This window comes from Malaclemys terrapin, chromosome 17, assembly GCF_027887155.1.
Source record: "Malaclemys terrapin pileata isolate rMalTer1 chromosome 17, rMalTer1.hap1, whole genome shotgun sequence".
NCBI classification, from domain to species: Eukaryota; Metazoa; Chordata; order Testudines; family Emydidae; genus Malaclemys; species Malaclemys terrapin.
Genome location: NC_071521.1, coordinates 13,492,501 through 13,519,320, shown reverse-complemented (window position 1 = coordinate 13,519,320; position 26,820 = coordinate 13,492,501). Strand labels below are relative to the sequence as shown.

General features: G+C 47.0%; 2 protein-coding genes and 1 non-coding gene across 3 annotated transcripts in view; 2 read left to right on the top strand and 1 right to left on the bottom strand.

Annotated features, from left to right (window-relative positions):
* Window positions 1-254: 254 nt before the first annotated feature.
* On the top strand, window positions 255-347 carry TRNAR-UCU (transfer RNA arginine (anticodon UCU)). Its single transcript has 2 exons — window positions 255-291; window positions 312-347. It is a non-coding gene; the product is annotated as a tRNA-Arg (tRNA).
* Window positions 348-6,233: 5,886 nt separating this feature from the next.
* COQ4 (coenzyme Q4) lies at window positions 6,234-16,162 on the bottom strand. The gene is made up of 7 exons (XM_054007226.1): window positions 15,952-16,162; window positions 14,798-14,968; window positions 13,703-13,799; window positions 11,852-11,954; window positions 11,258-11,387; window positions 7,517-7,610; window positions 6,234-6,503 (listed from the first exon to the last, which is right to left on the bottom strand). Exons 2-7 carry the CDS (start codon window positions 14,823-14,825, stop codon window positions 6,341-6,343), a joined length of 615 nt encoding a protein of 204 aa, XP_053863201.1. The 5' UTR covers window positions 14,826-14,968; window positions 15,952-16,162; the 3' UTR covers window positions 6,234-6,340.
* Window positions 16,163-16,520: 358 nt separating this feature from the next.
* TRUB2 (TruB pseudouridine synthase family member 2) overlaps window positions 16,521-26,820 on the top strand; it is a 10,460-nt gene continuing 160 nt past the window's right edge. Inside the window, exons 1-8 of the mRNA XM_054007224.1 lie at window positions 16,521-16,732; window positions 18,722-18,853; window positions 19,446-19,520; window positions 20,199-20,260; window positions 21,732-21,813; window positions 22,536-22,608; window positions 23,721-23,857; window positions 25,425-26,820. The exon at window positions 25,425-26,820 is cut by the window's right edge and continues 160 nt beyond it. Coding sequence (XP_053863199.1) covers window positions 16,618-16,732; window positions 18,722-18,853; window positions 19,446-19,520; window positions 20,199-20,260; window positions 21,732-21,813; window positions 22,536-22,608; window positions 23,721-23,857; window positions 25,425-25,771 — 1,023 coding nt within the window. The 5' untranslated portion in view covers window positions 16,521-16,617 and the 3' untranslated portion in view covers window positions 25,772-26,820. The remainder of the gene's footprint in view (window positions 16,733-18,721; window positions 18,854-19,445; window positions 19,521-20,198; window positions 20,261-21,731; window positions 21,814-22,535; window positions 22,609-23,720; window positions 23,858-25,424) is intronic.

Here is a 26,820-nt window from a genome sequence, read left to right as displayed (position 1 = left end):
AGGGGCCAGCTGGGGCGCGCGCGGGGCTGCCAAAGTGTCTGGAAGGAGTCAGGAGGCGGCGTGCGAGGGGGGAAGTTTTGCAAACTCTGCGCCATGGGGCGCCTGGGGCTGGGGAGCGGGAGCGGGTCGGCGCCGGAGAGCGGAGCTGCCAATGAATCCCAGCGGCTGGAGGTGGAGAAGATGAGTCGCTTGAGTCGGGCTGTGCCTTGCAAAGGTCAAGAAGGGGATGTGGAGGATCCTTAGTTTATCCGACAGGCTCTGTGGCGCAATGGATAGCGCATTGGACTTCTAGCTCGATGACAGATGGAGTCATTCAAAGGTTGTGGGTTCGAGTCCCACCAGAGTCGTATTTTGCGGCCTCCCAGGTAATCATTGGCAAACCTGGCTGCTGGAGGGTAATAGTGCGGAAAAAGTTGGTTGGTGAATCGGTTCGTTTTTGAAGGATGTCAGTTTCAAACTCGTGGGCTTCGCTGTGGCATTTTTAAAACTCAGTTCGGTACTTGGAAGTTTGGTGTTATGAAACCGATGTATTTTTGAAGGATGTTAGGAGGTCATTTATGAAGCGTTACCTCTAAATGTGTTTTAATTTTGGTCAATGTTATTTTCAAACTCCCCGGCTTTGTGGTGAAGTGTTTTTAGCTGGTTAGTTATGCAGTTCTTTTAAAATTGGTTCTTTTTTAGGATGCTATTTAAAACACACACAACGTGATTAAATAGGGGAACATAAAAATTACTCTGATATTTTTCCTCCAAAGGCTGTTTGCTTTTGTTTGTTTGTTTGATGTTATTTCAAGGGCAAGATTTGTTAGAGGAAGAAAGGGTTAGGAGTAAAAAATATCGGTTTTTAACCCTTCTGAAACTATCCTTTGTTTAAATCAGTTTATTTGCAGGATGGTTTTTAAGGCCCAGGTCCTGCAAACACTTAAGCATGTGGGTAACTTTAGTCAAAAGAGTAGCCCCGCCCTCACACCTAAATGACAAAGTTATTCACCTGCTAAAGGTCCAGCCCTACACCTATATCAACTGCTGAGCCGGCATAGGGCCTACTAACAATGAATTGCAGAACTGAGTGCAGGATCAGGGACTAAAATGTTATTTTAGTGGCAGATGTGGGGGTTGCATAGTCATACTTTCATCTGTCCCTGACATTTCTCCATACTCAGAGAAGACTAAGGGTTTGATTTCAAACCCATTGAAGAAAATAAGAGTCTTTCCACTGAGTTTACTGGACTTTGGATCCAGTCCCTAGATCCCTTTGAGTCTAATTTGAAGCTATTCCATGGCTGAACATTCATTTTAATCAAGGATACGTTTTTTTGTTTTTTTTACCCTACAAGGGTTTCTGAAGCCAGAAACACTTTCTGCTCATCCACAACACCGCTAAATAAAATAAAACCCAATACTTTGGACTGAGATGTAGCAACTTTGAGCCAAGACACAATATTTCTAACATATCGATGGCCAAGTATGAATCCCTGAAAACACCAACTTACGGAGCAATAATAATGTAACAAACCTAGGACGGCTCTACCAAAAGTTCACCCAGTTCATCAGGGAGCCGCGCAAATACACAAGAGCAGCAGCCTCATTAATGTCAGTATTGAGCTAACTCCCTGTCTAGGAATCTGCCCTTATTGTCAGTTGTGAACTTTTTGAATGATGGGAGGAATACTTCAGGACATCTCTATTTTCCCTGACTTTATTGGCACGCATTGGTCTTAAAGGGTCTGTGTCCATTTTCCTTCCAGCCAAGGAGTGATTTTTCTATCCTTCATTATAATGGGCAAGTCACTTCACGGACCTCTGCCTCAGTTTCCCCATCTGTAAAATGAGAATAATGATGCTGACCTCCTTTGTAAAGTGTTTTGTGATCTACTGATGAAAAGTGCTATATAAAAGTTAGGTATTAATTATTATTATTATTATAGAGGCACTAACACACTTCCTGTTAAAGTTGTATTGAAAAATGCATGTAAAGTGTGGAGTATGGGTCTGATCCAATTTCTATTAAACTCAAATGAAAGACTCTTATCAATCACAACAGAAGCTGGATCAGGCCTTTATTTTCATGGATGTATATGAAAAACATTCAATATTTCCTTCCCAAACTCATCCCACTTACTGATGGGCCCCAGGTTAAGTTCTTGTGAAAGTTGTGGTGCAAAAATGTGAAATTTAATATTATGATTTAACTTTTATATTGCAGTAGCACCTAAAGACCAAACAGCTCAGGGTGTTATGGTGCTCGGTGCTGTACAAACACGGTAAATATCAGCCCCTGTCCCAAAGAGCTTACAATCTATCAGACGCCTTCCTGAAAGTCAGCACAAGTTTTATAGCATTTCTTTGTGTTCTAGATTAATACTGTAAACATTCAGACACCTCAAAAGGTAACCCATTGATAGAGACAGCCCTTGGGCCAAATTCTCTTTTCACTTACACCAGTTTTACACTGTAGCTTATCTGGGGCGTCTCCTGATTTACACCAATAGGAAAGGAGAAACCTGATTCTACATGTACTTTGATTACAAGTGAGTTTATTGAACTGTCATTTATGAAAGATGCAGTGGTTATGTCATAACATTTAAGAAAGAACCTTAAGCTCAGGATTTACTATAGTCTCTTTTTTGTTATCAATGAATGGAGTTCAGAAACATACCCCTAACTCCATGTTAACCCAGTTTTGTTTGTTTGTTTAGATGAGATAATAGATATACACACCCTGCATGTAGGGTCGTGAGATCCATGCAGAGCTATGTGATAAATGGACTTCCCACATGTCTCTTAACAGGTGCCAAGCAGATAAGAGGGCTCTCACCTTAGAGCTTATGGTCTAGGGCAGTTTGTATTGGTGACCCCTTTCACACAGCAAACCAACGAGTCTGACCCCCACTTATAAATTAAAAACACTATTTTTTTGTAATTTAACACTATTATAAATGCTGGTGGCAAAGCTGGGTTTGGGGGGTGCAGGTTGACAGCCTGTGACCCCCCATGTAATAACCTTGTGACCCCCAGTTTGAGAACCCCTGGTCTGGGGCCACAAGATTATATATCAGCTGAGACCCAGATTGGGGCCTGGCCATTAGAACTGGAGCATTGTGTGAGGGGACTTCACAGAAGCAGGGACGGGACTTGGCCTTTCCACTGATTTGGGAAGTGGCTCCTGTGTGACATTTGACACAGTTTTAGAAGTGGGTGAAACTGCAAAGGGAGGGGTCAGGGGAAGGAGGGTGAAGAGTGGAGGAAGAGGAGAGGCAGGGCTGGAGTTATGGAGACCTCTGTAGATGGAGATGACACTTCCCCCACAGGCCCTGTGGGAAGGTAAGCAGGCAGGCGGGATATCTCATCCATCAGCACCTGGCCAGACTCACCTCCAGTCTAGCTCCCCCTGCCCCAATGACTGTTTAAAGTGCATTCCCTCCCCCTCACACAGCTCCCCAAGCAGGATGGGAGAGTCGCACTCCCTGCTTAGCCTGTCCTTGCACAGCCATTCTCGGCTCTGGGCCATCTTCTCATCCCCGTGTTCTAACTTCCTCTGCAGCATAGAATCACCAGCTCCTCTGCTGGGTCCTGGCATGAGGACAGAAGTGGGGAGGGTGAGAGGCTGGGCACAGTTGGAAGTTCCTAACCAGGTGGAGGCAGGGCTAGGCCAAGCTCTCTGCAGGTAAGTATTGTCTTCCTGTGCCCCTTCCGACCCCTCCAGCCTTGGTGAGAAACACCTGAGCACGAGTCTGCTCCTGGGGACAGCCCAGTTTCCAAACGGAAAACAGAGACACAGTCAGTGCCATGACTGAAGTAGCAGGCAGGCTCGGGCAGCGCTGTGGGAAAGGGGGATGCATTTTGCAGGGGCAGAGATGAGAGGAGGTTGCAATACACAAGAGCGAGCATGAAGAGACCAGATTGTGGCCTCAGAAGGGACAAGTGCCAGCTGCTGGTGTTTACTAGCCTCCCCAGACTGCTGGAGGGAGTTCCACGTCTGCCTGGCTCTCACCACTGCAGCAAAGACCGTGAGACTGTGAGCAAGACCTCACAGCCGCCTGCAGTGGCTTCCAGACACCATTCACAGAACAGGAAGCCTTAGACCACAGCGCACTGGCCCTCGGTGCAGAAGATGCACCTACCCCAGTGCTCTAAGAACATGGGGGGAGACAGACGCTGTGCTGGGCCCATCGCTGGAGGGACACGTCCAATGTTTTTGGAAGCTCTTTGCATCCCATTGTGGAAAGCCAAAATGCTGCCTGCAGGGTGTGGGCTCTGTGAGGAGGGAGTGTGGTCTAATGGGTAGGGCATGGGGCTAGAAATCTGGACTCCCAGGTTCAAGACACAGCTCTGCCTCTAATTCACTGGGGGACCTTAGCAAAGTCACTTGTCCTCTTTGTCACCCAGTTACCCCACCCGTAAAGCTGGGGATGATGATATCTGTCTCTCAGGGGGTTGTGAAGATTAAACTGATGTTTGCAAAGGCACCCTGCACTCCATAGGCAGTGTGTCCCGCCCCGCCCCGCCTGTGGCTATGTACTACAAACACAGGGAGAACCAGCAACTGCCTGTGAACACTGGCTGCAAAGAGCTGATCCTGGACCAAACTCCAGGTTATCAGCAGCCTGCAGTGTGTATGTTGGCGACAAGGTCTGGCTCCCAATTGCACCAATGCGGCCCTATCAGAGAGCAGGTAATTCTGCCACCACAACCACTGTGGAAGATGCAAGTACACAGCCTGCTTTGTGTCTGCATTCCACTTGGGAGGCATGCTGCACATACACACTGGTGATCTGTTTCCGGCTGCAGCAAACGTACAAAGAACAGACTCCTCCGAAGGATGAGGTTACACATCAGATCGTCTGATCTGTGTGTTGGGGGTAGACAAAGCTGCAAATGTCACCAGGGATTTTATTCATGAAAAAGGAACGTCAGCCTCAAAACGCCACATTAAAATACATCCTGCTTTGGTGCGTCCCAGCCCAGCACTGAGAACTATTCAATCTGGGCTTTGTTATTTGCCTTATAAGTGTGGAACCCAACTTAGTTACACCGCACAGAAATCAGTTTATAAACACTGACCCAGCACAAACAGCGTGTGCAATCTCAGCATTCCACTCCCTGTGGGATTCATCACCTCATTCTCCCTCCCTCCGTTCTGCAGCTATACAGCCTCGCGCGCTGGAGCACACTGAGTGCTATTTTGCTATTGAAAACAAAGCCAAGATCATGTGGAATTAGTGGGGTCTGAAATCTTCTCTCCTCGGAGCAGGTAGAGCCTGGACAGAGTCAGTTAAGTGCTTCCCCCTGGCAAGCCGGTCATTGTGCCTCTATTGTAAACAGGAAGGGACCCAGTTGGGGACGAGAGGGGAGCTCAGGCCCCGTGGCCCATTCAATCCTTGGCCTGGCTGCTGAGACAGTCAGCGAGGGGGATGCCGGTGGTGGATTTTGTTTATTTTAAATGATATGCAGCAATTGACACACTGACACACGTGCCCTCCCAACTCAGTGGGGTTTGGTTTTGCTGTGACTGACCGACAGCCGAACTGCTTCCCAGCTGCCAAAGCGGGTATGCGATCGATCGATCGAGCTGTACCAGAGACACAAAATACATTCCTACAGCCTCCATCAGTGCAAGTCAGTACAGCTGGGGGCAGAGCACTCGTGCTGATCAGCTGTCATTTTGTCATAGGCAATGAGTCTGTCCCGGTGCTGTTTTGTAAAACAACTGGCTTTAACTGGGGTAGAATGGTCCCCTAGAAAATTAATTGTCTCAGCTCCCAAGGGGGGTAGGTATTCACCTAGGGAATATTATAGCAACCAGAAGCCAAAAGTTACTAGATAGTTTCAGTGCTACTTTAACCCAGCTCACCTTCCCATCTTCCCCACTCCAGTATACAGGGATAACTGAATGCAGACCACGGGGCCCTACCATGGGGTCTTGTGAAGACACACAGCGCATGGAGACTCCATGTCCCAGCCTCTGCTAGGATCTAGCTGGTACACTGCATGGTGGGACTTGTCTCCATGGGCCATATCTCCACGCTGAGGACTAAGACAGCCACCAGGTTCAAATTCACCTTAGGGGTGTGAAAGTGCAACTTCACTGACATCAACAGAGCTGCAGCCACTTACAACAGCAATGAATCTGGCCCTGGGTGCAGCCCTTACATTCCTGGCAAGTTGGCAACCCAGCATCTCATTTGGGCAGACTGGTGCCCTCAACCGCTGTAGGAGAATTCCCAGGAGACTCGAACCTGCAAAGGGTTTATTCATTGCTTCTCATGTACGGTGCCCAGTGAGGATCCATCCTGCGGGTGTGAAGCCCACTCTGCCCGCCCGCCCATCTCCCAGACTTTTACACACAAATAGCAGGGGGATGTAAGATTCCAATCTCCTCCCTCAGGGACTCCACTGTCTGCTCCCAGCGGTTCTCGTAGTAGAAATTCAGGACGCAGCTGGCATTGCGGCCGCTCTGAACAGCCCAGGGAATAAGCTCTGTGGTCAGGATCTGCAACTTCCTGCAATAAAGGTGTGGAAATGGTTTTACTTTCTTCCCTGGGAACACAATCCACTAGCCAAACACAATACCACTGTACACAGCAGCACACAATACTACTACACACTCTACAGCCCCTTTCATCTGAGGGCCTTAAAGCACTTTAGCAGCACTAACTGATTTAGTCTCATAACCCCCCCCATGAGCAGGTCAATCTCATTCTCCCTGTTTAATTTATGAAGCAGTTACAGTCCAGAGAGGGGAAGTGCCTTACCCACGGTCACACAGTGAGCCAGGACAAGACCCTCATCTCCCGACTGTCTCACGCTTGAACCACAAAACGATGCTGCTTCCCAGAAGCCAATCTGTGGGGTGCCTAGAAACAGCCCTGGGAAGAATCTGACGTCTCTGGGCTCAGCGGTACCGTTGCTGTGATCCATTTGCTGAGTATGTAATGACGCATTACACTTCCATAGCACAGAGACCGGCAAATCTTGTGATCCCATTTCACAGCGGGGGAGATGGACAGCCAGAGAAGTGAAGTGCTGAAGGACACACTGCGAAGTCAGAGGTGGACACGGGAATGGATCCCACAAGGCCTCACTCTTAGTCCTTTGGTTTAACTACTAGATAAGACGGTGCTGTCTGTTGCCTGAAGACATTTCACTGGGTAGTGTTGGTAGGAACAGGGGTTCCAGACTGGAAGCCCTATTAGGATTCATGGCATAAATCAGATCTAGACAAGCAGGGTAATTCCCTTTAGGGATGTCGACAGGTGCCACGAGAGCTTTAATATTCTTGGGTGGGATAATCTCCTTCCACACCAGGTCATCTTTGCCTATGAACACCTATGGAACGCGAGTCCCCCTTTCCACTGGGAAGACCCCCTCACTTGCAGACAGGTCCCCTCTGTCGTGCCCATCTGCTGCCATTTTATTTGGGATCTTGAAGACACATAATGGGAGAGAAAACCTCTCAATCGGACTTTCAAACCAGGCACAGGCTCTACAAAAGCCTGCAGGCTGATCAACCTACCGGGCATTGAGACGAACCGGGCCAAACACCGCTCCCAGAATGCACATGGGCAGGCCAGTCTGAATAGCTTCGAACCACTTCACCACAACCTCCCCTGGAAGAAAGCCAGAGAAGACCCAGGAGAATGAGAGCTCCCTATCTAGACGCATGTCAAAACAGAGAAATTGAGTCATTTTATTTTTCACCCTCCTCGTCCTAGTGAATTATTGCCTCAAGTGCCTGTCTGGGCCGTCATTCAGAGTGTACTAAGATTGTACGTGTTTCCTCTGGGCTCTAGAAATAATCAGCTCCTAGCTTCCCAGGTAGGGTGACCAGATGTCCTGATATTATTGGCTTTGTCTTATATAGGCAATTATAACCCCCCCGGCCCCCGCCCGCCCCAAGTGACCCGATTTTTCACACTTGCTATCTGGTCACCCTATTTCTAGCTAAGGAGGGGGCTCCTCCTGCTGGCATTTGGTGATGGCATGGAGAGCCACCATCAATAGCTCAGAGCGCCGCTCTGGAGATGATGCAGGAATGACTGGGTTTGGCTCTGTGATGCCTGTGGAGATGCTCTGTAATAATTTATGAATATCGTGTGTTGACCTGGTTATGGGGTTGTTTATCGTACAAATAGATTGGTTTAGTTAATGGGATGGAACGCTGGGAAGGAAAAAGAATGGCACCAAAGTAAGCACTGGAGGGTTGTTAAGGGACAGTGGGTGAGGCTGTCTAGGGGCTACCAACCGGGGGGGAAGAGGGGGTAAGCCATTAGGTAAGACAGAGGTGTGTGCAGACTGTTGGTTTACAATCCTTTTTCTTTAAATGCTTTGTTCCTATTGTTAAAGAATAGATTTAGAAGGCCCTCTGATCACTCTATTCACCATTGGTCACAGACTCCCACAGGGAAGTCCCACAGGTGTCTGATCCCTGTCAGACCTGCTCGACAAGAATGGGTGATCCACAAGGTGCTGTAGCCCAGAGCCTGATTGGGAGAATTGCAGATTTCCACCCTGGGACAGGTAAAGGCATGAGGCTGACATCTGAGGGGTGCCCTTAGAGCAGTGGTTCTCAACCTATTTATAATTGTGGGCCAATACGCCCAGAGACCCCTCCACAGAGTGGGGCCAGGAGCAGACCCCGGCGACTCTGGATCCCCGATCCTGTGGGGCCGGGCGGGCAGCCCCAACCCCAGATCCTGCTGGGCCGGCTGGGCGGCAGCCCCGACCCTGGATCCCTCCGTGCGGGCTGGGCAATCTTTAGCACACAGCTGGGTGCTAACTGGGCCGCATGCAGCCTGCAGGTTGAGAACCACTGCCTTAGAGAGACCAGAAAGGGGACAGAGGTGCAGCTGGCCCTGTAACCGTAACACGCACAATGGACCAGATTCTCAACTGGAGTCAACGGATTTGTAACCCCATTGGTTTCACTGGAGCAAGCCTGATTTATATCAGCTGAGAATCTGGCCGTACTTCTCTGTTTTCACTCTCTGACAGTTTGTGTCTAGTCAGTTTCACTGTTTTCCCTGTATAATCCCGTAGAAGCCCATTAGAATCAATAGAAAGGCTGCTACTGACTTCAGTGGATACTGGATCAAGTCCTTAGGTTAAACTGATTTGTTTGTGAGAATCTTGCACCCAGCATATGGGAAAAGGGAAGGGAAAACTTGACTGTAAAAGGAAGAGTGTCCCTAGCCTCTGTTTGTCAGAGGGTGGAGATGGATGGCAGGAGAGAGATCACTTGATCATTACCCGTTAGCTTCACTCCCTCTGGGACACCTGGCATTGGCCACTGTCGGCAGACAGAATACTGGGCTGGATGGACCTTTGGTCTGACCCAGTATGGCTGTTCTTATGCCAAAAACTGGTCAGGGAACTTGAAGTTACTATTCCAAGAGGCCCCCTCATATTCACTGTAAGCCCAGCGTAGTACGTATCTGGCCTGCTCGACGTTTTTCTGCTCAATGTTTTTCTCCCTTTTTTTTTAAAGCATGTTTCTACATGAAGAAAGCCTTCAAAATATGACCAGAGTGCAACCACTGCTCTGCTATAATACCCCAGTCCATGGGCCATAATTAAACTACGCGATCTGGCCCTCTCCACAGAATGAGCATGACACTGCTGATGCAAATATTCTTGCTCTTTTCAGACAATGCTGCAAATGGGAGTTTTGCTCTTGACTTCAATGGGAGCAGAATCAGGACCTTAAGCTCTCTAGCCAACGTAACTTATTCTGAAGGCCCCTTTCTGAGAGCACTCCAGGCCATGCGTTGGTGTGAGACTTAAGCACCCTTTGAAGGTAATCAAATAAATAAGCATCCATACTGTAGACCTAACATTCGGGTTCTATACAACATTTTAAAAGTTCAACCTAAAAATTAAGGCTGTGATTTTCAAAGGTGTCTAAGGGACTTAGCTGCTCAAATCACACTATCATAGGTATTACTGTATTGTCGTCAGGCTGTTCGGGAACACTGAGTTACTTGCACAGGTTTGTTATTGTAGGGTTGCTCGGGAGCTCTGAGCTGCTGGCATTCAAGCATATTAGAATATTAATAATACCTAGCTCTTTTATAGCACTTTTCATTGGTAGATCTCAAAGCACTTTACAAAGATGGTTACGATCCCCATTTAACAGATGGGGAAACTGAGACACAGAGCGGTGGTGACTTGCTCAAGGTCACTCAGAAAGTTGATGGCGGAGCCAGGAACAGACCCCAGGTCTCCTGAATCCCAGTCCAGTGCTCTATTTAACAGCAGGATTTGCAGCTTGGTAAACTCCACAATGTGATGCCAAAAGATGGGGGTGGAAGGGTGGAGTAGGCCAAATGTCAGGCCTCCCAGCCTGTACCAGGCCTTCTTAAAATAAACCTCCAAACACGGAGAAGCCCAGGCTCCTGCAGGGTCCTAAAGCCGTGTTCAGCTAACAGCAGATCAGCAATTTCAGCCTGCCACTTGCTATTAAAAGCAGCAAAGAGTCCTATGGCACCTTATAGACTAACAGATGTATAGGAGCATGAGCTTTCGTGGGTGCATACCCACTTCGTCACATGCATCCGAAGAAGTGGGTATGCACCCACGAAAGCTCATGCTCCAATACGTCTGTTAGTCTATAAGGTGCCACAGGACTCTTTGCTGCTTTTACAGATCCAGACTAACACGGCTCCCCCCTCTGATACTTGCTATTAAGTTTATTCAGAAGAACAGACAGAGCTGATTTGCGGATAAGAGCTCAACTAAAAGAACGTTTCTCCTCCCATCCCCTTCTCCTGATTCCAGCCCACGCTTGCTCAAAGCTCGTTTTGGCTTACGAAACAATCCACTCATGCAGTCGTTCTCCTTGCACTGCAGGTTTCTTCATCGGCCCTTTAGGGCAGTGCCCACCCAACCTCTTCCTATTCAGCAACGCCAGTGACTCAGTGAGCATCTCTCATGTAGGTGAAGGGTGACTGTTCCTGGAGGCTGAGGTTCTCTTTTTATCCACATCGCAGATGGAATGCTGACAGCAGCAAAGCAAACATGCCCCACGCCCTGCCCCATCAGTAGCCTCCAGCCCCGACCTGGAGGAGTTTAACCACCATGGCTCGTTCAGTCCTTGGCCTCTCTGATAGGCAGCCAACAAGGTGGCCAAGCTGCGGGGATGGGTTTTGTGATGTGGACATCTGGCCACTGGCAGCCTGGCTGAGACCTCCCCCAATTCATTTCACACAGCAGCATGCTAGACGGTAACGACTCTCGGTCACACCCAGTCTGGACTCACCAAGCATGTTGGTGGGCATGCCGAGGAGAGTGTGCATCAGGTCATGGACCTCACGGTACCGCTGGATCACATAGGCCAGCTCCTCGTCATCAACAAACTTGACCGGCATCCTGGTGTCTGGAGAAACCCTCTGCAAAATCAGAACATCCCAGGTTCAGCCCCTGCTACCTGCCAGGAATTCATGTTTCATGATGATTCTTTAATAATAATTAATAGCACTTACATAGCACTGTTTATCAGGAGATCTTAAGGCATTCTGCAAAGGAGGTCAGAATCATTATCTCCACTGTATAGAAAAGGAAACTGAGGCACAGAGCAGTGACGTGACTTGCCCCAGATCACCCAGCAGGCCACTGGCAGAGCCAGGAACAGAACCCAGGTGTCCTGAATCCAAGTTTAGTGCTCTATCCACTAAGCTGATTTAATTTCACTGGAAGTTCTCTTTAGGCTCCCCTGTCTGCTTTCTCCCTTGCTGGTCTCCCAGATGGCTCAGACCCCCCTTCCATGCTCTTCTCACCAGATAGATCAGCTACTGCCATCCACAGCCCCCAAACGCCCTGCTGCCTCCCAAGGACTGCTAGGTCCCATACTCACATTGCTGTCCAAAAACCGGACATATTCTCGGCCAAACGTTCCATCCGGCAGCCCCCGGAGCCCAGTCACGTCCAGGGTGGAGAGCCGGATCCGAGGCCGCTCTCTGCAAATGAAAAACAGAGTGGCTGAGCCAACCCACAAAACACAGCAACTCCCCAGGGAAGCTGAGAAAACCAGGGCCAGCTGTCCACACAGCTGTATTGCTGGAATTCACGTCCTTGGCACAAGGGTTTTGCTGATGCCTTTCCCCACTGGCTCTTAAAGTCCTGCACAAACACTTGCTTGCCTATTATTTCATACCGGTGGGAATCAGGGCACAGAGAACTTAAAGGAGCCAGAGCAGCAGTAAAGCTGTTATCTCACATTTCTACAGCACCACTCATCGCTGAAGATGCCAAATTCTCTATGCACCGCACCTCTGAAATGCAGCCACCTCTAAGGCAACAGAGATAGGTACATAGCACCGTGCACAACAGTGGTGGCGGGGAGGGGTAAACTTTGGCCAGAGGCTTCACAGCAAAAGTGGCATGGCTTCACGAAGCAAGCAGCACGTCAGTGGAGAGAAAAGTCTGTCCCAAATGCGGACTGAATGCCCCCTCCTGCTGAGCTGTTGGTGCTTCAACAGCTTCAGGACCTATCACAGAGCACAGCTGGGAACAAGACCCATAGACAGAAGGCACCTTTTTCCAGGATGTCTCTGATTTTCAGTGAAGAAATTTAACGGAGGGGCCAATTCATAGCACTGAAAGGCCAAAAGCATACTAGTTTTGGTTCCGGGCTGAAACTCCCCATGTACACAGGCTAGACCTAGGCACTCTTAAGTCCTCCAGATAAGGATTAAGAGGGATTTAAGTTGTGTCTTGGACCAATTAACAAAAATTCCCAGAACTGAAATAAATAAATGTTCCCGTCTTACCCCGCCTGTGCATCTGATGGTTGTTTCACTGCTTGGTTGACGCTAAGCTGTACTTCCTGTCACATGCCCTATTATTATTATTTAGTATTTCAATACAGTAGCGCCCAGAGGCTCCAATCAGGGTCAGGGCTGCAACGTATCAGGTGCTCTACAAACACAGAGCAAAAGGCAGCCTCTGCCCCGAAGAATTTATAGTGTCATTAAGACAATACATGAGAAGTAGGTGTAACGAGCAAACAGAAGATACAGAAAAGGGAGGACAAAGGAAACAGTAATAAGAATGTGCACTTGCATCGACCCCGTACCAGCTGACAGTTTCCTGTAGGCATCACAGCAGAAGTGGGTCTTAAGGAGGGATCAGAAGGGGTAGGATTAGTGTCTTTCCAAACCAGTGTGGGGAGGGGGTTTCAAGTGTAGAGAGTGGCATGGAAGAAAGTAAAGAGGTTGTTGTGGGAGAAGCAGACAAATTGGTGATGGAGGCTGCAGTCGTTGGCGGGCTGATGCAATAAAATCCAGCAGCAGGCATGCGGGGTGGGAGTTGCTATCACCCTCATGAACTGCTGTGGTGGGAAGCTCACATACACGCAGTTTCCCACATCTGGAACGAGCGCGTTCACCACTAGCAGCAGCAGCAAAGCTGAAACCGAAGAGGAAGTAGGCAGGCCTGCACACCAAGTATGTTTACTGCTGTTCTTGCACTTGCCAAAAAGACCATTCTAAACATCAGCAGGGGAGCAGAAAATCTCTTGGGAATTAAACCATAATCATCCTGTCCCTGGAAGCACAATGATTCCAGAAGCCTCCTCTTGTAGACATGAGCCTGCACTACCTGCCCAGAAGCGTGCGGTATAGATACAATTGCTCCAGCCAGACAGCTGCCTCATAAGCTTGTCTCCTTCCCTGCCACAGGCCATGCAAGAGGGACAATAACGCACTGTAGGATCTGATAACCTTCAGGGTCAAGCCTCATTTTGTCCCGCAGGCGCCGCAGGGCTGAAGAGCCAGTTGTCTCACCAAGGACTGCCACCATATCTGAAAAAAGGGGGGGAAAGAGAGAGAATGGATGGGAAACTGATTGACAATAAAAGACAAACAGGCAAACAGCAATTCTGGTTAAGAATGAAAATCCTGAGGACACAAGACAGGGCTAATACATTTTAGGTACCTATGTGGCCCCCAGCACTGCAATATCTGAGCACCTCAAAGTCATTAATGCATTTACCTTCAAAGCACTCCTGCATGGTAGGATGTCCTATTATCCTCATTTCACACATGGAGAACTGAGGCCTAGAGAGACTATGTGACTTGCTGGAGGTCATTCAGGAAGTCTGTGGTGAAGCACCCTAACCACTAGACCATCCTCCAACCTCTGGGGTTTAAATTGCCATGCAACTAGTCACAAGTGCTGCACAGAGAGGGCTCTGAAGGTCAGGAGTGTGGTGTGGTGGCAGAGCTATGTTTGGGGCCTGGGACTGGAACAGCAGAGAATATTGCAGACTGGGAATGAGGTTAGCAGAACCAGGAGGTTTGGAATAATAAGGGATGAGGAATGAGATGCTTTAGCAGAGATATGCAGGGGGATCTTTCTCACTAACTGTCTGCACTAACAGCTGTCTCTGCGTGCCAGTCTCGGTTTCTTAAACATAAATTCTTTCCTACAATGTAGAGATGGGGAAATAAAAGAATGCAAATCCCCAGGGAAACTCTCAACAGAAAGGTTTCAGAGTAGCAGCCGTGTTAGTCTGTATCCGCAAAAAGAAGAACAGGAGTACTTGTGGCACCTTAGAGACTAACAAATTTATTAGAGCATAAGCTTTCGTGGACTACAGCCCACTTCTTGCATCCGAAGAAGTGGGCTGTAGTCCACGAAAGCTTATGCTCTAATAAATTTGTTAGTCTCTAAGGTGCCACAAGTACTCCTGTTCTTCTTCTCAACAGAAACACAGATCTGGTTCCTGGGATGTGAGGGAAATACAGTCTATGTGAATGTGGAGACCACAGCTGGATAAAAGCTGCAAGATTCAGCTTACCATGCCGGTAGGGGTTGTAGAGAGACATAAATGCCGAGCCAGCAGACAGCAGTACTTTCTGCAGAGGGCTGGTGGGGATGTGCCCTGGGTATAGCTGGTAATACCTCTCTTCGTCCACATGCTCCTCTGCAGTCACTGTCAGGTCAGTGTGGGGTAGCTGATCTCCGCTACCTGCAAAACATAGCCACACCAGGGCAGTGAGTTAACCGGAAAATACAGCTCTGTTCAAAGACTAAGACAGTGCATATCTGCCAATTTGGCTTCCTTTGTCCTTTTCCTGACACAGTCTGTATGCAAGGCCCCTTGGTGATCAGAGATAACGACAGATCACTGGTGTCTATAGTATCACCATGGCCCATGATTTGCAACAATACTCCATTATAAGCACATACGCTTGGGAGTTCTAGCTAGGTGGGAGCTGTGGCTAGGATCTCACTGGCTTGAACAATAAAGCTACTGCATGATCACTGTTACTGTTTGGGTAACCTGGAATATACTTAATACACCTCTACCCTGATATAACGCGACCCGATATAACATGAATTCAGATATAACACGGTAAAGCAGCGCTCCGGAGGGGGGTGGGGCACTCCGGCGGATCAAAGCAAGTTTGACATAACGCGGTTTCACCTACAATGCAGTAAGATTTTCTGGCTCCCGAGGACAGCGTTATATTGGCGTAGAGGTGTATAAGAGCAAAAAACAAGACACAGCAATAAAAACAGAAAGCCAGACTACCGGGGTGCTTGAGGTGCAGTGGCAGAGTTTAGGGCAGGTGGGACAAAGTAGCACAGCAAAGGCTGTTACCAGGATTGCTGTGCATTTGTAAAACTGGGAGAAATAGGAAGTAGACATTGCGAATCAGGTCACAGGTGCACTGGCAGAGCTGTGGGGGAGTAGCCCTGGAACAGGGGAGGCTAGAATTCAGGACTCGGGGACGTGGCAGAGTAGGTGGGGTGCAGACACGCCTATCATGGGAAGGGGTGCTGCAAAACCAGGTTTGAGGTACACTAGCAGAGCCGGGAGGGGGCCCAGGGCAGGGATAGCAGGGGGCGCATCAGGTCTCATTTCCCTAAACCGGAGCCTGAGACGCTCCCCAGTCCCGCCCACACGGAGTCTCGCCTGCAGCCCCCCGCCTGCCGTCTCGGACCCACCAGGCCCCCGGCTCGGCGCAGCCACTTGCCTACGGAGGCGGCCGGTGAACCCAGGGCCAGGGGCCGCAGGCCGCGCAGCGAGCCCGGAGCCCGCCGCAGCCAACCCCCCCTGCGCGCCCTGCCCAGCCAGCAGATCGGCAGCATCCGGTGAGCGGCGACTAGCCCGGAGCTCGGGGCCCCCCCTCCGCGCTCCCCGGCCGCCAGGAAACCACGTGGGCCCCGACTCCGCCGCAGCCCCGGTGCATCATGGGCCGGGGGGGGTGGTGATCCAGCCCCGCGGGGTCCCTCTCCTGGCCGGGCGGAGCTTGCGGGGAGCAAGTCACGCGGCGATCCCCGCCTGGGCTATCCCGCAGGAGGAGGGGGCTGGGGGAATACGGGGCTCCCCAAGGAGCAGGGCCCGTCGTCACTGGTGTAGCTAGTGCCCCAAGCGGGGTCCTGTCCTGAGAACTCTTTCTCTCACCTGCGGATGCTTGGCACGGCTTGGCCACTATACCTAGCTAGGGATCTGAGATCTTCCCGGAACGGGTGCGTCTCCTAGCGCTTGCTCCCGGGGGGGGGGAGCGCTTTCATCGACGCACCCAGTTGCCGGAAGCGCATGGCGGCGCCCACTGGGGGAGCGGTGTAGTTGATGAACCCGTACGGTGGCGGTTTCCTTCCGCCATAGCCATGGCTGCCGGGAGAGTGGCTAGGACCAGGCTAAACGGGCTCTTCGCTGTGTACAAACCCCCCGGGGTGACTTGGATCAGGGTGCGGGACACTCTGGAGACCCTGCTCCTGAAAGGTGAGGCTAGGTCCTTTTGTCCACGTCCTGGAGTCCCTCCCCCCCCGGGGGTGGGGGGCGATGGGGAGGGAGTTCCCCCCATGTGGAATGGGGGGGGGGGGGTAGGAGATTTCCAATCTGCCCCTCAGAAGATTTAGGGCAGGGGTTCTCCCCCAGGGGTATGCAGAGGTCTTCCGGGGGGCATCAACTCATCTAGAGATTTGCCTGGTTTTACCACAAGCTACATAAAAAGCACTAGCGAAGTCAGCACGAACGACGTTTCATACAGATAGTGACGTGTTTATATAGCTCAGTATACTATACGCTGAACTATAAGTGCAATATTTATATTCCAATTGATTTATTTTATAATCATATGATAAAAATGAAAAAGCAAAAAAGCAACAAAGAGTCCTGTGGCACCTTTAAGACTAACATGTATTGGAGCATAAGCTTTCGTGGGTGAATGCCCACTTCGTCGGATGCATGTAGCATTCACCCACGAAAGCTTACGCTCCAATACATCTGTTAGTCTCAAAGGTGCCACAGGACTCTCTGTTGCTTTTTACAGATCCAGACTAACACAGCTACCCCTCTGATAATGAAAAAACAAGCCATTTTTCAAGAACAGTGTGGCTGTGACACTTTTGTATTTTTATGTCTGATTTTGAAACTTGGGGTTATGTAAGACAAATCAGACTCCTGAAAGGGATACAGTAGTCTGGAAAGGTTAAGAACCACTGATTTAGGGGATTCTGAGAAGGCCAAGTGCCCCCACTGTTTTCCTTCATCTCCAAACTCCCTTCCCACCAACGTGCTGAAACCGCAAGTCAGAGCCGTTGGCACTTGGAGAAGCATGTTGGGTCAACAAAGGAGCCAAATGGGAGAGTGCGTCCCTAGTAGTACTACTAGTTGCAGGATGGATGTGCACATGGAGAGGGACTACCTCTGTCAATTGACAATGCCCTCCTCTCTACACCTTTAGGCAACTTAACCTGGTGTTAATGGTTCAGGCCATGGTTAGCTTGTGCTAGTGCATATAATCCTGGCCTTTCTAAAAGCCTGAGAGAACCCTTCAGACCCACTTATGTTGGTTTGCTGCCATGGACACTTGTAATGACCAATGTTCAGAAACCCTGGCCCAAGCCTTGCGTGAGTTCTTTTGACAACTGAGTCCTCATCATAGAGAGGATAAAGCAAAGGGCTCGTTCACAATTTGGTAAAATGACTAAGACTAGTCACAGTATGACACGCATACAGGCCGAGACAAGCGTTGTTGGAGAAAAAAAAATCAGGCTTGAGATAGCCATTGTAGAGGCCATTCTCCATCTCAGACCTAGCAGCTGTTAGGGTGGCAATGACTTAAGACTTTTTTTTTTAAATGAGGAATCCCTCTTCCTTGCTGAAGATGATCTACCCATGTCTACTCATCAAGGAGGTATCGGCATTGCAGTCACCAGGAGGACGTAGATTCCTTTCAAACACAAAAGAGATGGTCTCTTGTCCCACTCGCCTCCCTTCAGGGACTGTGAAGATGCTGCTCCCTAAAATGGAACTCATACATGGCTTTGAAGGACTCTAACCATGAGCCAAAGACATTTGAGCCTTGTCTGCACACACAAGTGGTGCCACTTTAATTATATGGTAATACTCGTTCCTCCTATGGGAAGGGCAATAAATTGTACGGGTATAAAGCACCTTTACGCTGGTATAATTGCATCCACACAAGATGTTGTAATGGTAACTATTTCTGTAAAAAAAAAAAAAAAAAAAAAAAAAAAAAATTCACATCCCTAACCAAAATAGTTACACTGTTACTGAATCTGTGTGTGTAGACCAGGCTTTGAAGAGAAACTATGTATGTTTATCACTCCCTTCACTGTATTTTCTTTTCAGACTGTGTCCCATTGTTTTCCAGGAAGATCATCGGGGCGGGTCTTAACTGGGCTTATTTGCAAGATAATACACTTTAAAAATATCAGCAGAGGTTTTCTGTACCATTTCCTGTAGAATTGAACTCTCTGGAACAGCCAACTGTGCCGCAGCAAGTACGCTTCCTGCCAACCACTGTAGAAAGAAATGCTGGGAAAGAGCTGACCCTCACTGTTACCCAGGTGCCTGTCCTGGCTGCCCATCCACTAGGTAAGAGGCTGGAGAAGAATCTTGATTTCTGTGGAAAAGCTGGTGTATACCATTACTATCATTTCTAGATTTGACTTGCCCACTGGGAAAACACAGCCAGAATAAAAGAGGAATAAGAAATGTTAATTCCCTTAGATTGCAGCTGCTAACGATTACCAGGTAGCTGGTAATCACTGCATTCAAAGGGGATAAACACAGTGCAACCTGCTTGTAGTGGAGAGAAGAGTGAGAATCCAGTGGAGAGATTGAGGACTTTCATTCCATTTTAGGCAGTGATTTATTAGAAATGGCTTCACTATGTGCACAGTAAATCATAAGATTCTTAACACCTTGGAATCAGCAAGATTAAATTGCATTGGGACCATGTATATTGCCTGTTACCATCATACTGTTGTTAAGAACATAAGAACGGCCAGACTGGGTCAGACCAAAGGTCCAAGCCCAGTCTCCTGTCCTCTGACAGTGGCCAATGGCAGGTGCCCCAAAGGGAATGAAAAGAATGATCAGAAAAGCTTGGTATATTTCTTTCTTTATAGTGAAATTAAATTTTGTGTATGCCACAAACCATACACTATATTTCTTTCCCTCGTAGTTAAAGGACCAGAGTTCACTCACTTGAAAATCGGAGCAGGTCACCGTCTGGATACAAAGTCATCTGGAGTGTTTGGTATGTTTTGTTTTGAAAGAGAAGAATATAGCTTCATCGTGAAATTACCAGGTATAGGATAGAGGGGGTTTTAATAGACAATAAGCTCACAAAACACTGTGCTGGCTACTAGCAGCATCTGAGAATTTTGTAGGTCACGGGCAAAGGTAGAAATGGTAAATTACAGTAGAAACACACAAATCAGAGATGATTGTTCTGAGAGGGTCCTGAATCATAAGCCAGGGAGACAAGAATAACTAATTATTCTCAGAGAGGCAATGTGGTCCAGTGGAAGGAATTGAATTGGGAGACTTATATTCTCTTCTTGGCTCTGCCGTGTGTGAACCTGACTGCTCAAGTGTCTCTGTTTCCCTGTCTGTAAAATGGGGATAATGATACTGCCCTTCTTTTGTAGGGTGCTTTTGGGATCTACAGATGAAAAGCACAAGCTCACACTAGCACGTAGCTCTTATTAGTTGTGGCTTTAGTGGCAGTCAGAGGTTTGGGTGGGTGGTGGCAACTCTCAGCAACAAAGACAGAGGCAGAAACAGTTAGACTATAAATTCTGGGTACACAGATATTGCTTTTTGTGTGTCTGAACGGTGCCAGGGGAGAGTGTGGTGCTATATAAAAATGCTTATGCCCAAATAACTTTTTATGTGACCGATTAATGGCCTCCTGTTGTTTTTTGTATTTCAGTGCTTGGAGTGGGCCATGGGAACAAGCTGCTCACTGATATGTACAATGCCCATCTTACTAGGGTATGCTCTGGCACTGAACCTGTTTGGGGACTTCTGTGTGTAACACCCATTCTCACTAGAAATCAAGGCCAGGTTAGAAATTGCATCAAGAAAGAAGAGGCAAATGTGACCTCCTCTTACTAAATCATATGAGAAGTAATAACACATACAAGTGTGAATAGGCACAAATCACTGAGATTAAGCAATATTAAGTATTCTTTTGGGAGTGGAGGGAAACAATATAAATGACCAGGGAATTGGTAATGGGATGTGGAACTTTTTACCTGTAGGTCATCAGTCTGAATCTTGCCTGGTCAGGACCAAGTAAAAGTCATTGCTATCTGGAGGCTTCTGTAAAACAAACTGGGTCTCAGTCTATTTCTAGTGGGGAGGGAGGTATCCACACTACACAAATCACATTTGCCCTGTTTGTTGGCTGTCTTGGCAGAGAAGCCAAAGGTAAAATGGGCTCTGGAAAATAACCCTCCCCCCACTTCCTGCTAGAGGTAATTCCTCCAGCTCAGAACTGAGACACATTGACTCTTGGGATTTCCTCCCTAAATTTTCCACAAAGAGGCATCAACTGGCTGCCACTGTATCCTAACCTTATTCAGGGCAGGTCCAGATGACATGAAAAGGCACTGGCATTTTTAACCATCTACACTACTGCTCCCACCATTGCTACTACTGCTGAAGCTGAACTGCTGATAGCAATGATGGCATGCTGGACAATAACCCTAGGGAGACAGATACAGTAATATGTTTAGATGTATGTGTACATACTGTGGTGAGTGAGAGATGCATGTGTGTACAAGTTGAAGCATGTTTTTTATATCCTGATGTGTGTGGGGTGCACTCTTCCTCATTTCCATGTGTGTGTTTATCCAGCTGTTGCACCATGTTATAGGCCTAGATTGAGAGATGTCTAGGGCAGGGAGTGATGTACTCATTTGTATGGTGTTTAGCACAATGGGGCTCTGATCCCTGATTGGAGCCTCTAGGCACCACAGCCGTATAAGTAATATTAATGATGATCTTTATCGACATTGCAATAAAATCATTATTCTAGTGGCTTGAGCCTGCAGATCATGAACAAATGGGAATTATAAAAGTGTGTTCATATGAGACCATGTGAGCTTTAAGAAAGCTGTAACCATTCCAAATCAGAAACTGGTTCAAGAGCCTCTGAAGGGCCTGGGGAGGTTGTGCTGCTGTCACAAGGCATAATGCCTGCTTCCATATTATTGAGGCAGCTGCCAGCAGGAGTGGCTGTCATGCTACATTTGAGTGTCAAACAAATCACCAGTGCTTCCCAAAGCCATTATCAGTTCATATAAGATAAGAGGCACCACTCACTGTGCAGAGACTGCAGCTTTCCTTTAGAGAAACCTTTCCTGTCCTGTGATGCCCTGTAGTTGCTGCATAGCAGGATATTGCTTCTCTGCTGTTTGCAAACTGTTTCCTCCATAAATTGCACTTTTCCCTTTTGAAGGCTTATACTGTTCGTGGACTGTTTGGCAAAGCCACAGATGACTTCTCAGACACAGGCAGGCTAATAGAGAAGACCACATTTGGTAAGTAATGGTCGATGTGTAAACGAAGATTTCTAATTAGAAAGTAAAGTGTTACGCCTATCCAGATTGAGCAACATTTAGCGCACCTTTAAGAGCTCTCTAATCTTGGTTTATGAGGATTCTCCCATGCAGTCTCACCACAGTAAACATCAACAAAGAGTCCTGTGGCACCTTACAGATTAACAGATGTATTGGAGCATAAGCTTTCGTGGGTGAATGCCCACTTTGTCAGACACGTTACCCTGCCTGTAGTATGCTAAATACAGCCACAATATATAGCTCGCTGATATAAAGTCCTGATCATACCTATTCCCAAAGTTAGGTGTACCCCATCTCCTTGTACCTCAGGAGACATATTATCCTCACCCACAAGAGAGTGATCAGAGACTTTCATAAAGGTCCTGATGTTAAACAAAGTCTTGAAATATCTCATGAGATGAATTGTGGCCTCCGTCATGAAACCAATGCAAGCTCTATTCCCTTTGCCCCAGGGACTGCTTCGCTCTATGTACTGGCATGGTATATATGTAGACTGGGTTAGTTTCCTGTGCTGCTGTATTCTGTTACACTAAAGCCATCTTTCATGGGCTTCCCACAAGCCCATTTAGATATGACAGCTTGGCCAGGAGATGGCAACATCTTGATTTCAGACGAAGACTCTGCAGGTGCTGGGTGTATCAAGGAAGATTTATGTTCCTCTTTTGCCTTCTCAACATTTACAGATCATATCACAGGGGACAAGCTGGAGCGGATTCTTGCTGTCATTCAGGGAACCAATCATAAAGCTCTGCTTACGTATGTATCCAATCAGAAATCCTGAGTGACCTGACCTGACTTCCATGCTGCTATTTGCTGATCATTGGAACTAATGAGATTAGTCTGTTGCTTGCTGTAATGAATTATAAAGGTTTGAGCCTCAGAGAGGAAAATCAGCCACTTTGTCTGTGGGAGTCAGGCTACCTTTGGCTTCTGAACTCCCATGTTACTTTAGGGCCTATACATGACACCTTGGTAAAATGAAAGTTCTTCTGCTGAGTATGATAGGGTGCCTTCCCTCCCAGTTGTAGTACCTTATTGACAGTACCCATGTTTATAGCATTTATAGGACATCAGACACAGTTATAGGATTAAAAACTGTGTCAGGGGAGGTTAACTTAGAAACTACAGAGACTGAACAAATCTTTAGTTTGAAATGTGAATGTTGCATCTGTTTTATAACAAAACAGAGGGTCTTTGAACATGTGCTCCCAGTGCGACATGGTGGCCAATGGGGCTAATGTGATCCCTGGATGCATAAACAGGGGACTCTAAAGTAGGAGTAGAGAGGTTATTTTACCGCTGTATTTGGCACTGGTGTGACTGCTACTGGAATATTGCGTCCAATTCTGGTGTTCACATTTCAAGAAGGATGTTGAAAAATTGGAGTGGGTTCAGAGAAGAGCCATGAGAATGATTAAAGGATTAGAAAAGTTGCATTATATTGATAAACTCAAGGAGCTCAATCTATTTAGCTTAACAAAGAGAATGTTAAGGGGTAATTTGATTACAGTGTATAAGTACATACGTGGGGAACAAATATTTTAATAAGGGGCTCTTCAATCTAGCAGAGAAAAGTATAACACTGGCTGGAAGTTGAAGCTAGACAAATTGAGACTGTAAATAAGGTACCTTTTTAATAGTGTAATTAACTATTGGAACAATTTACCAAGTGTCATGGTGGGTTCTCCATCACTGGCTATTGTTAAATCAAGATTAGATCTTTTTCTAAAAGATATGCTTTAGGAGTTATTTTGGGGAAATTTTATGCAGGAGGTCAGACTAGATTGTCATGACAGTCCCTTCTGCCTCAGAATCTATGAATTCATTGGGATGGAAGTGCAAATTCACTGCTCTGTTCCTTTCTCCAGGTACTCTAACATTGACCTGAAAACTCAAGAGGCCTACGAGCTGGCTGTTGAAGGTTTAATTCGCCCAATGGAAAAAACCCCTCCATTAATCACAGCAATTCGATGCCTCCAGTTTGCACCTCCAGAATTCCAGCTAGGTATGGTCTAACTAGAGCTAGAGTTTGGGAGTACGTATGAAGATAGTGGCAAAAAGTTGCTGCTATCTAGCTGTTCTTCTGTGATCTGTGTGAAATGAGTTTGTGAGCTCAAACCAGTTCCTAGTGGACAGGTGTCTGTTACAAAACCACCGCAGCTGGTACAAACTGGTAACTGTGACAGTCTCAGCAAACACCCCAATGATTAAATTTGCCATAGAGATTGAAGGACCATCCCAGTGCTGGATGGACCCTCTAAATTAGGACTGAGCAGCGTGGGGAAGTTTGTGCAATTTCTGCCTGGTAGGAACATAACTGCTATACTGGATCAGACTGATAGTCCACCTAGTCTAGTATTCTGTCTCTGATAGTGCTTCAAAGGACAGTTAAATTCCCTAGCAGATAGCTATGGAATAATTTGCCCAAAGGGCACAATTCTTTCTGTGCAATGTCTCCCAAATTTTTGAAAGCTAAGAAAACAAACCAATCTCACCCCCTTTATTCTTGTCATGTGTTGTTCAAGGCCTACTCTTAATCCCATTTTAGGGGATACGGAAGATATATACATTGACTAGTCATTTGATGCAGCCACCCTCCCCACTTAAGGAAGCAATAAATTAGTCGTCAGTTTATGCCCTGAAACTTGAGATTTTATATCCCCATTAAACTTTTTTTTGTCCTAGATAATGTAACTGAACATAAAATCCTTTTTCAAATCCTACTGAACTTCTGGCCTCAGTGATCTCTTGTGGGCAAGAGTTCCACAGGTGATCTGTGAATAAAGGAGTCCAGTTTCCATGCCTGTTAATTTGTCACCTCTGTGATTTAAATTCAAGATTGAAAGACAACTCCTCCTGCATTCTAATCCTGGCACTAATATGGACTTCTGTGGTATGGTGAAAGTTATATACCCTTGCTGCCTCATTTCCCCATAGCTAATGTGAGGATGATAATTTTCTTACCTGTCTCACAGGAATATTGCAAGGATTATTTCCGTACACCTTGATTCTGCAATTGACTTTATGCAGGCAGATCCTTGTGCCCACGTAGAGCCCCACTAAAGTTAAGAGTTCAACACAAGCCCAGGGGTCCACGCACGTAGCCATTTACAGGATTGGGGCTTTAGTCTGAAGACAAAGCATCTATTAAACATTGTTAAAAGTATTTAATCTGTACAGATATTAAGAATTTGGGATCCTAAACAGTCTGTTTATAAAAGCTTTGTGGTTCACCTTTAATAGCCTTCCTGGTCCTCATGAATTATTCAGACAAACTCAAATATAGCTATACTGACCTTTGCCTAGCCCAAATATTTAACTCTTATTATATGACCTTGTATTTGAAATTTGTTTTTATAAAACTAACTTTTTTGAAGGCTTGGGCCATTGTGCAAGACCTCTGTATAATCATGATTATACTGTCAGGTACTTAAAAAAACAGCATCTTTCCTGTTGCACTAACTCTTCTTTTTGTACTTTAATCCCAGTAACTGGTGTTTGAATTTACAGGCACGGTGTCTTGTTGCATATATGCGCTGGCCCTTCTAATGCAGTCTTTCTGCCTCCTCCAGAAATCCAGTGTTTGCATGAGACCCAGCAGTACCTCCGAAAGATAGTTCACGAGATTGGCTTGGAGCTGAAATCAACTGCTGTGTGCACCCAGGTGCGGCGGATACGGGATGGCTTTTTCACACTAGACAATGCTCTCCCGCGAACGCATTGGAACCTGCAGAATATCCGGAATTCAATTAAAGACTCTAAGATCAAAGTGAAAGTGGGGCTTCAGAGAAGCTTGAGCCACCAAGCTAGGAGTGGTAAAAGACATACCGATATGGATCAGGTTGCAGAGAGCGAACTGCACAGTACAGAGGGAACATCTGCAAGCGATCTGACTCAAAATGAGATAACCACATGCTGACTGAAAGGTGGAGGGTAATAGGAAGGAAAAATGGTGGTTGCAATCCACAACTAGCCGTTCCTTGGGGTGGTCCTTGATTTTGTAAGGGTTGCTTGTGTTTTCATTCAGGCAAGGCATTTCTCCATTGACAGGCAGAATAATTTTTGTAAGTATTGCACAACGCTGCAGCAAAACTGTTGATATCTGAGATGAGTGTACATTTCCTTGCAAAGCCAAAACTGCTACTGACTTCAGTGGGAACATCAGGTTGGGGAGGGATGTAAGAGGGCCCTTAAATTAGTTTAGAGATGGGAATACGACCAATGGGTTGCAGGCTTTACTTCTTCTATTCTCTTTATGCGCCTTGTGACAGAGTGTGACCTAAGTGGTTCTTTTCCCAATTTCATAATTTTTTTTTTTTTATGACACTTTCTATAGATCAGCCCCATTTTCAAATACATTAAAGGGGTAAAGATTAATTGTTCAAACCAAGAAAGGGTTCTGCCTAGGGGAAACTGCAATGTAAGCAACGAAGACTAAAGTGGCGAAGTAATACTATTTCTCATGCAGGGTAACTAATATCTGGAGTAGATTAGTCAGAGAGCCAGTTGAAGCAGGAGGAGGGAGAGAGAGGCTTATTATAGAGGACTGGAGTAGGATGTAAAAACAAGAAGTTGGAATGGGGTGAATTAAAAGCCAAGGTGGGGGAGGGATAGCTCAGTGGTTTGAGCATTGGCCTGCTAAACCCAGGGTTGTGAGTTCAGTCCTTGAGGGGGCCACTTAGGTATCTGGGGCAAAATCAGTACTTGGTCCTGCTAGTGAAGGCAGGGGGCTGGACTTGATGACCTTTCAAGGTCCCTTCCAGTTCTAGGAGATGGGATATCTCCATTAATTAAGGTAATATATTTTATGGTGAAAGATGCTGTTATTCGATACTCAAATTTAAGTCAACAGGGCCAAAAGCCCCTGCATTTTGTTTGCATGCATCTATAGTCCTCCATCATGTATTTTTTCCTGCCCTTCAGCAAAATTGTATGTTACCTTTAAAGAGAAACAGCAAGGGAGTACAG

Excerpts from the sequence above, each read along its gene's own strand:
- COQ4 (XM_054007226.1), bottom strand. The coding sequence starts at position 14,825 with ATGTCTCTCTACAACCCCTACCGGCATG. Across the intron at positions 13,800-14,797 it reads CTACAACCCCTACCGGCATG|ATATGGTGGCAGTCCTTGGT; the intron begins GTAAGCTGAATC and ends CCCTTTTTTCAG. Across the intron at positions 6,504-7,516 it reads CCGGTTCGTCTCAATGCCCG|GAAGTTGCAGATCCTGACCA; the intron begins GTAGGTTGATCA and ends CCTTTATTGCAG.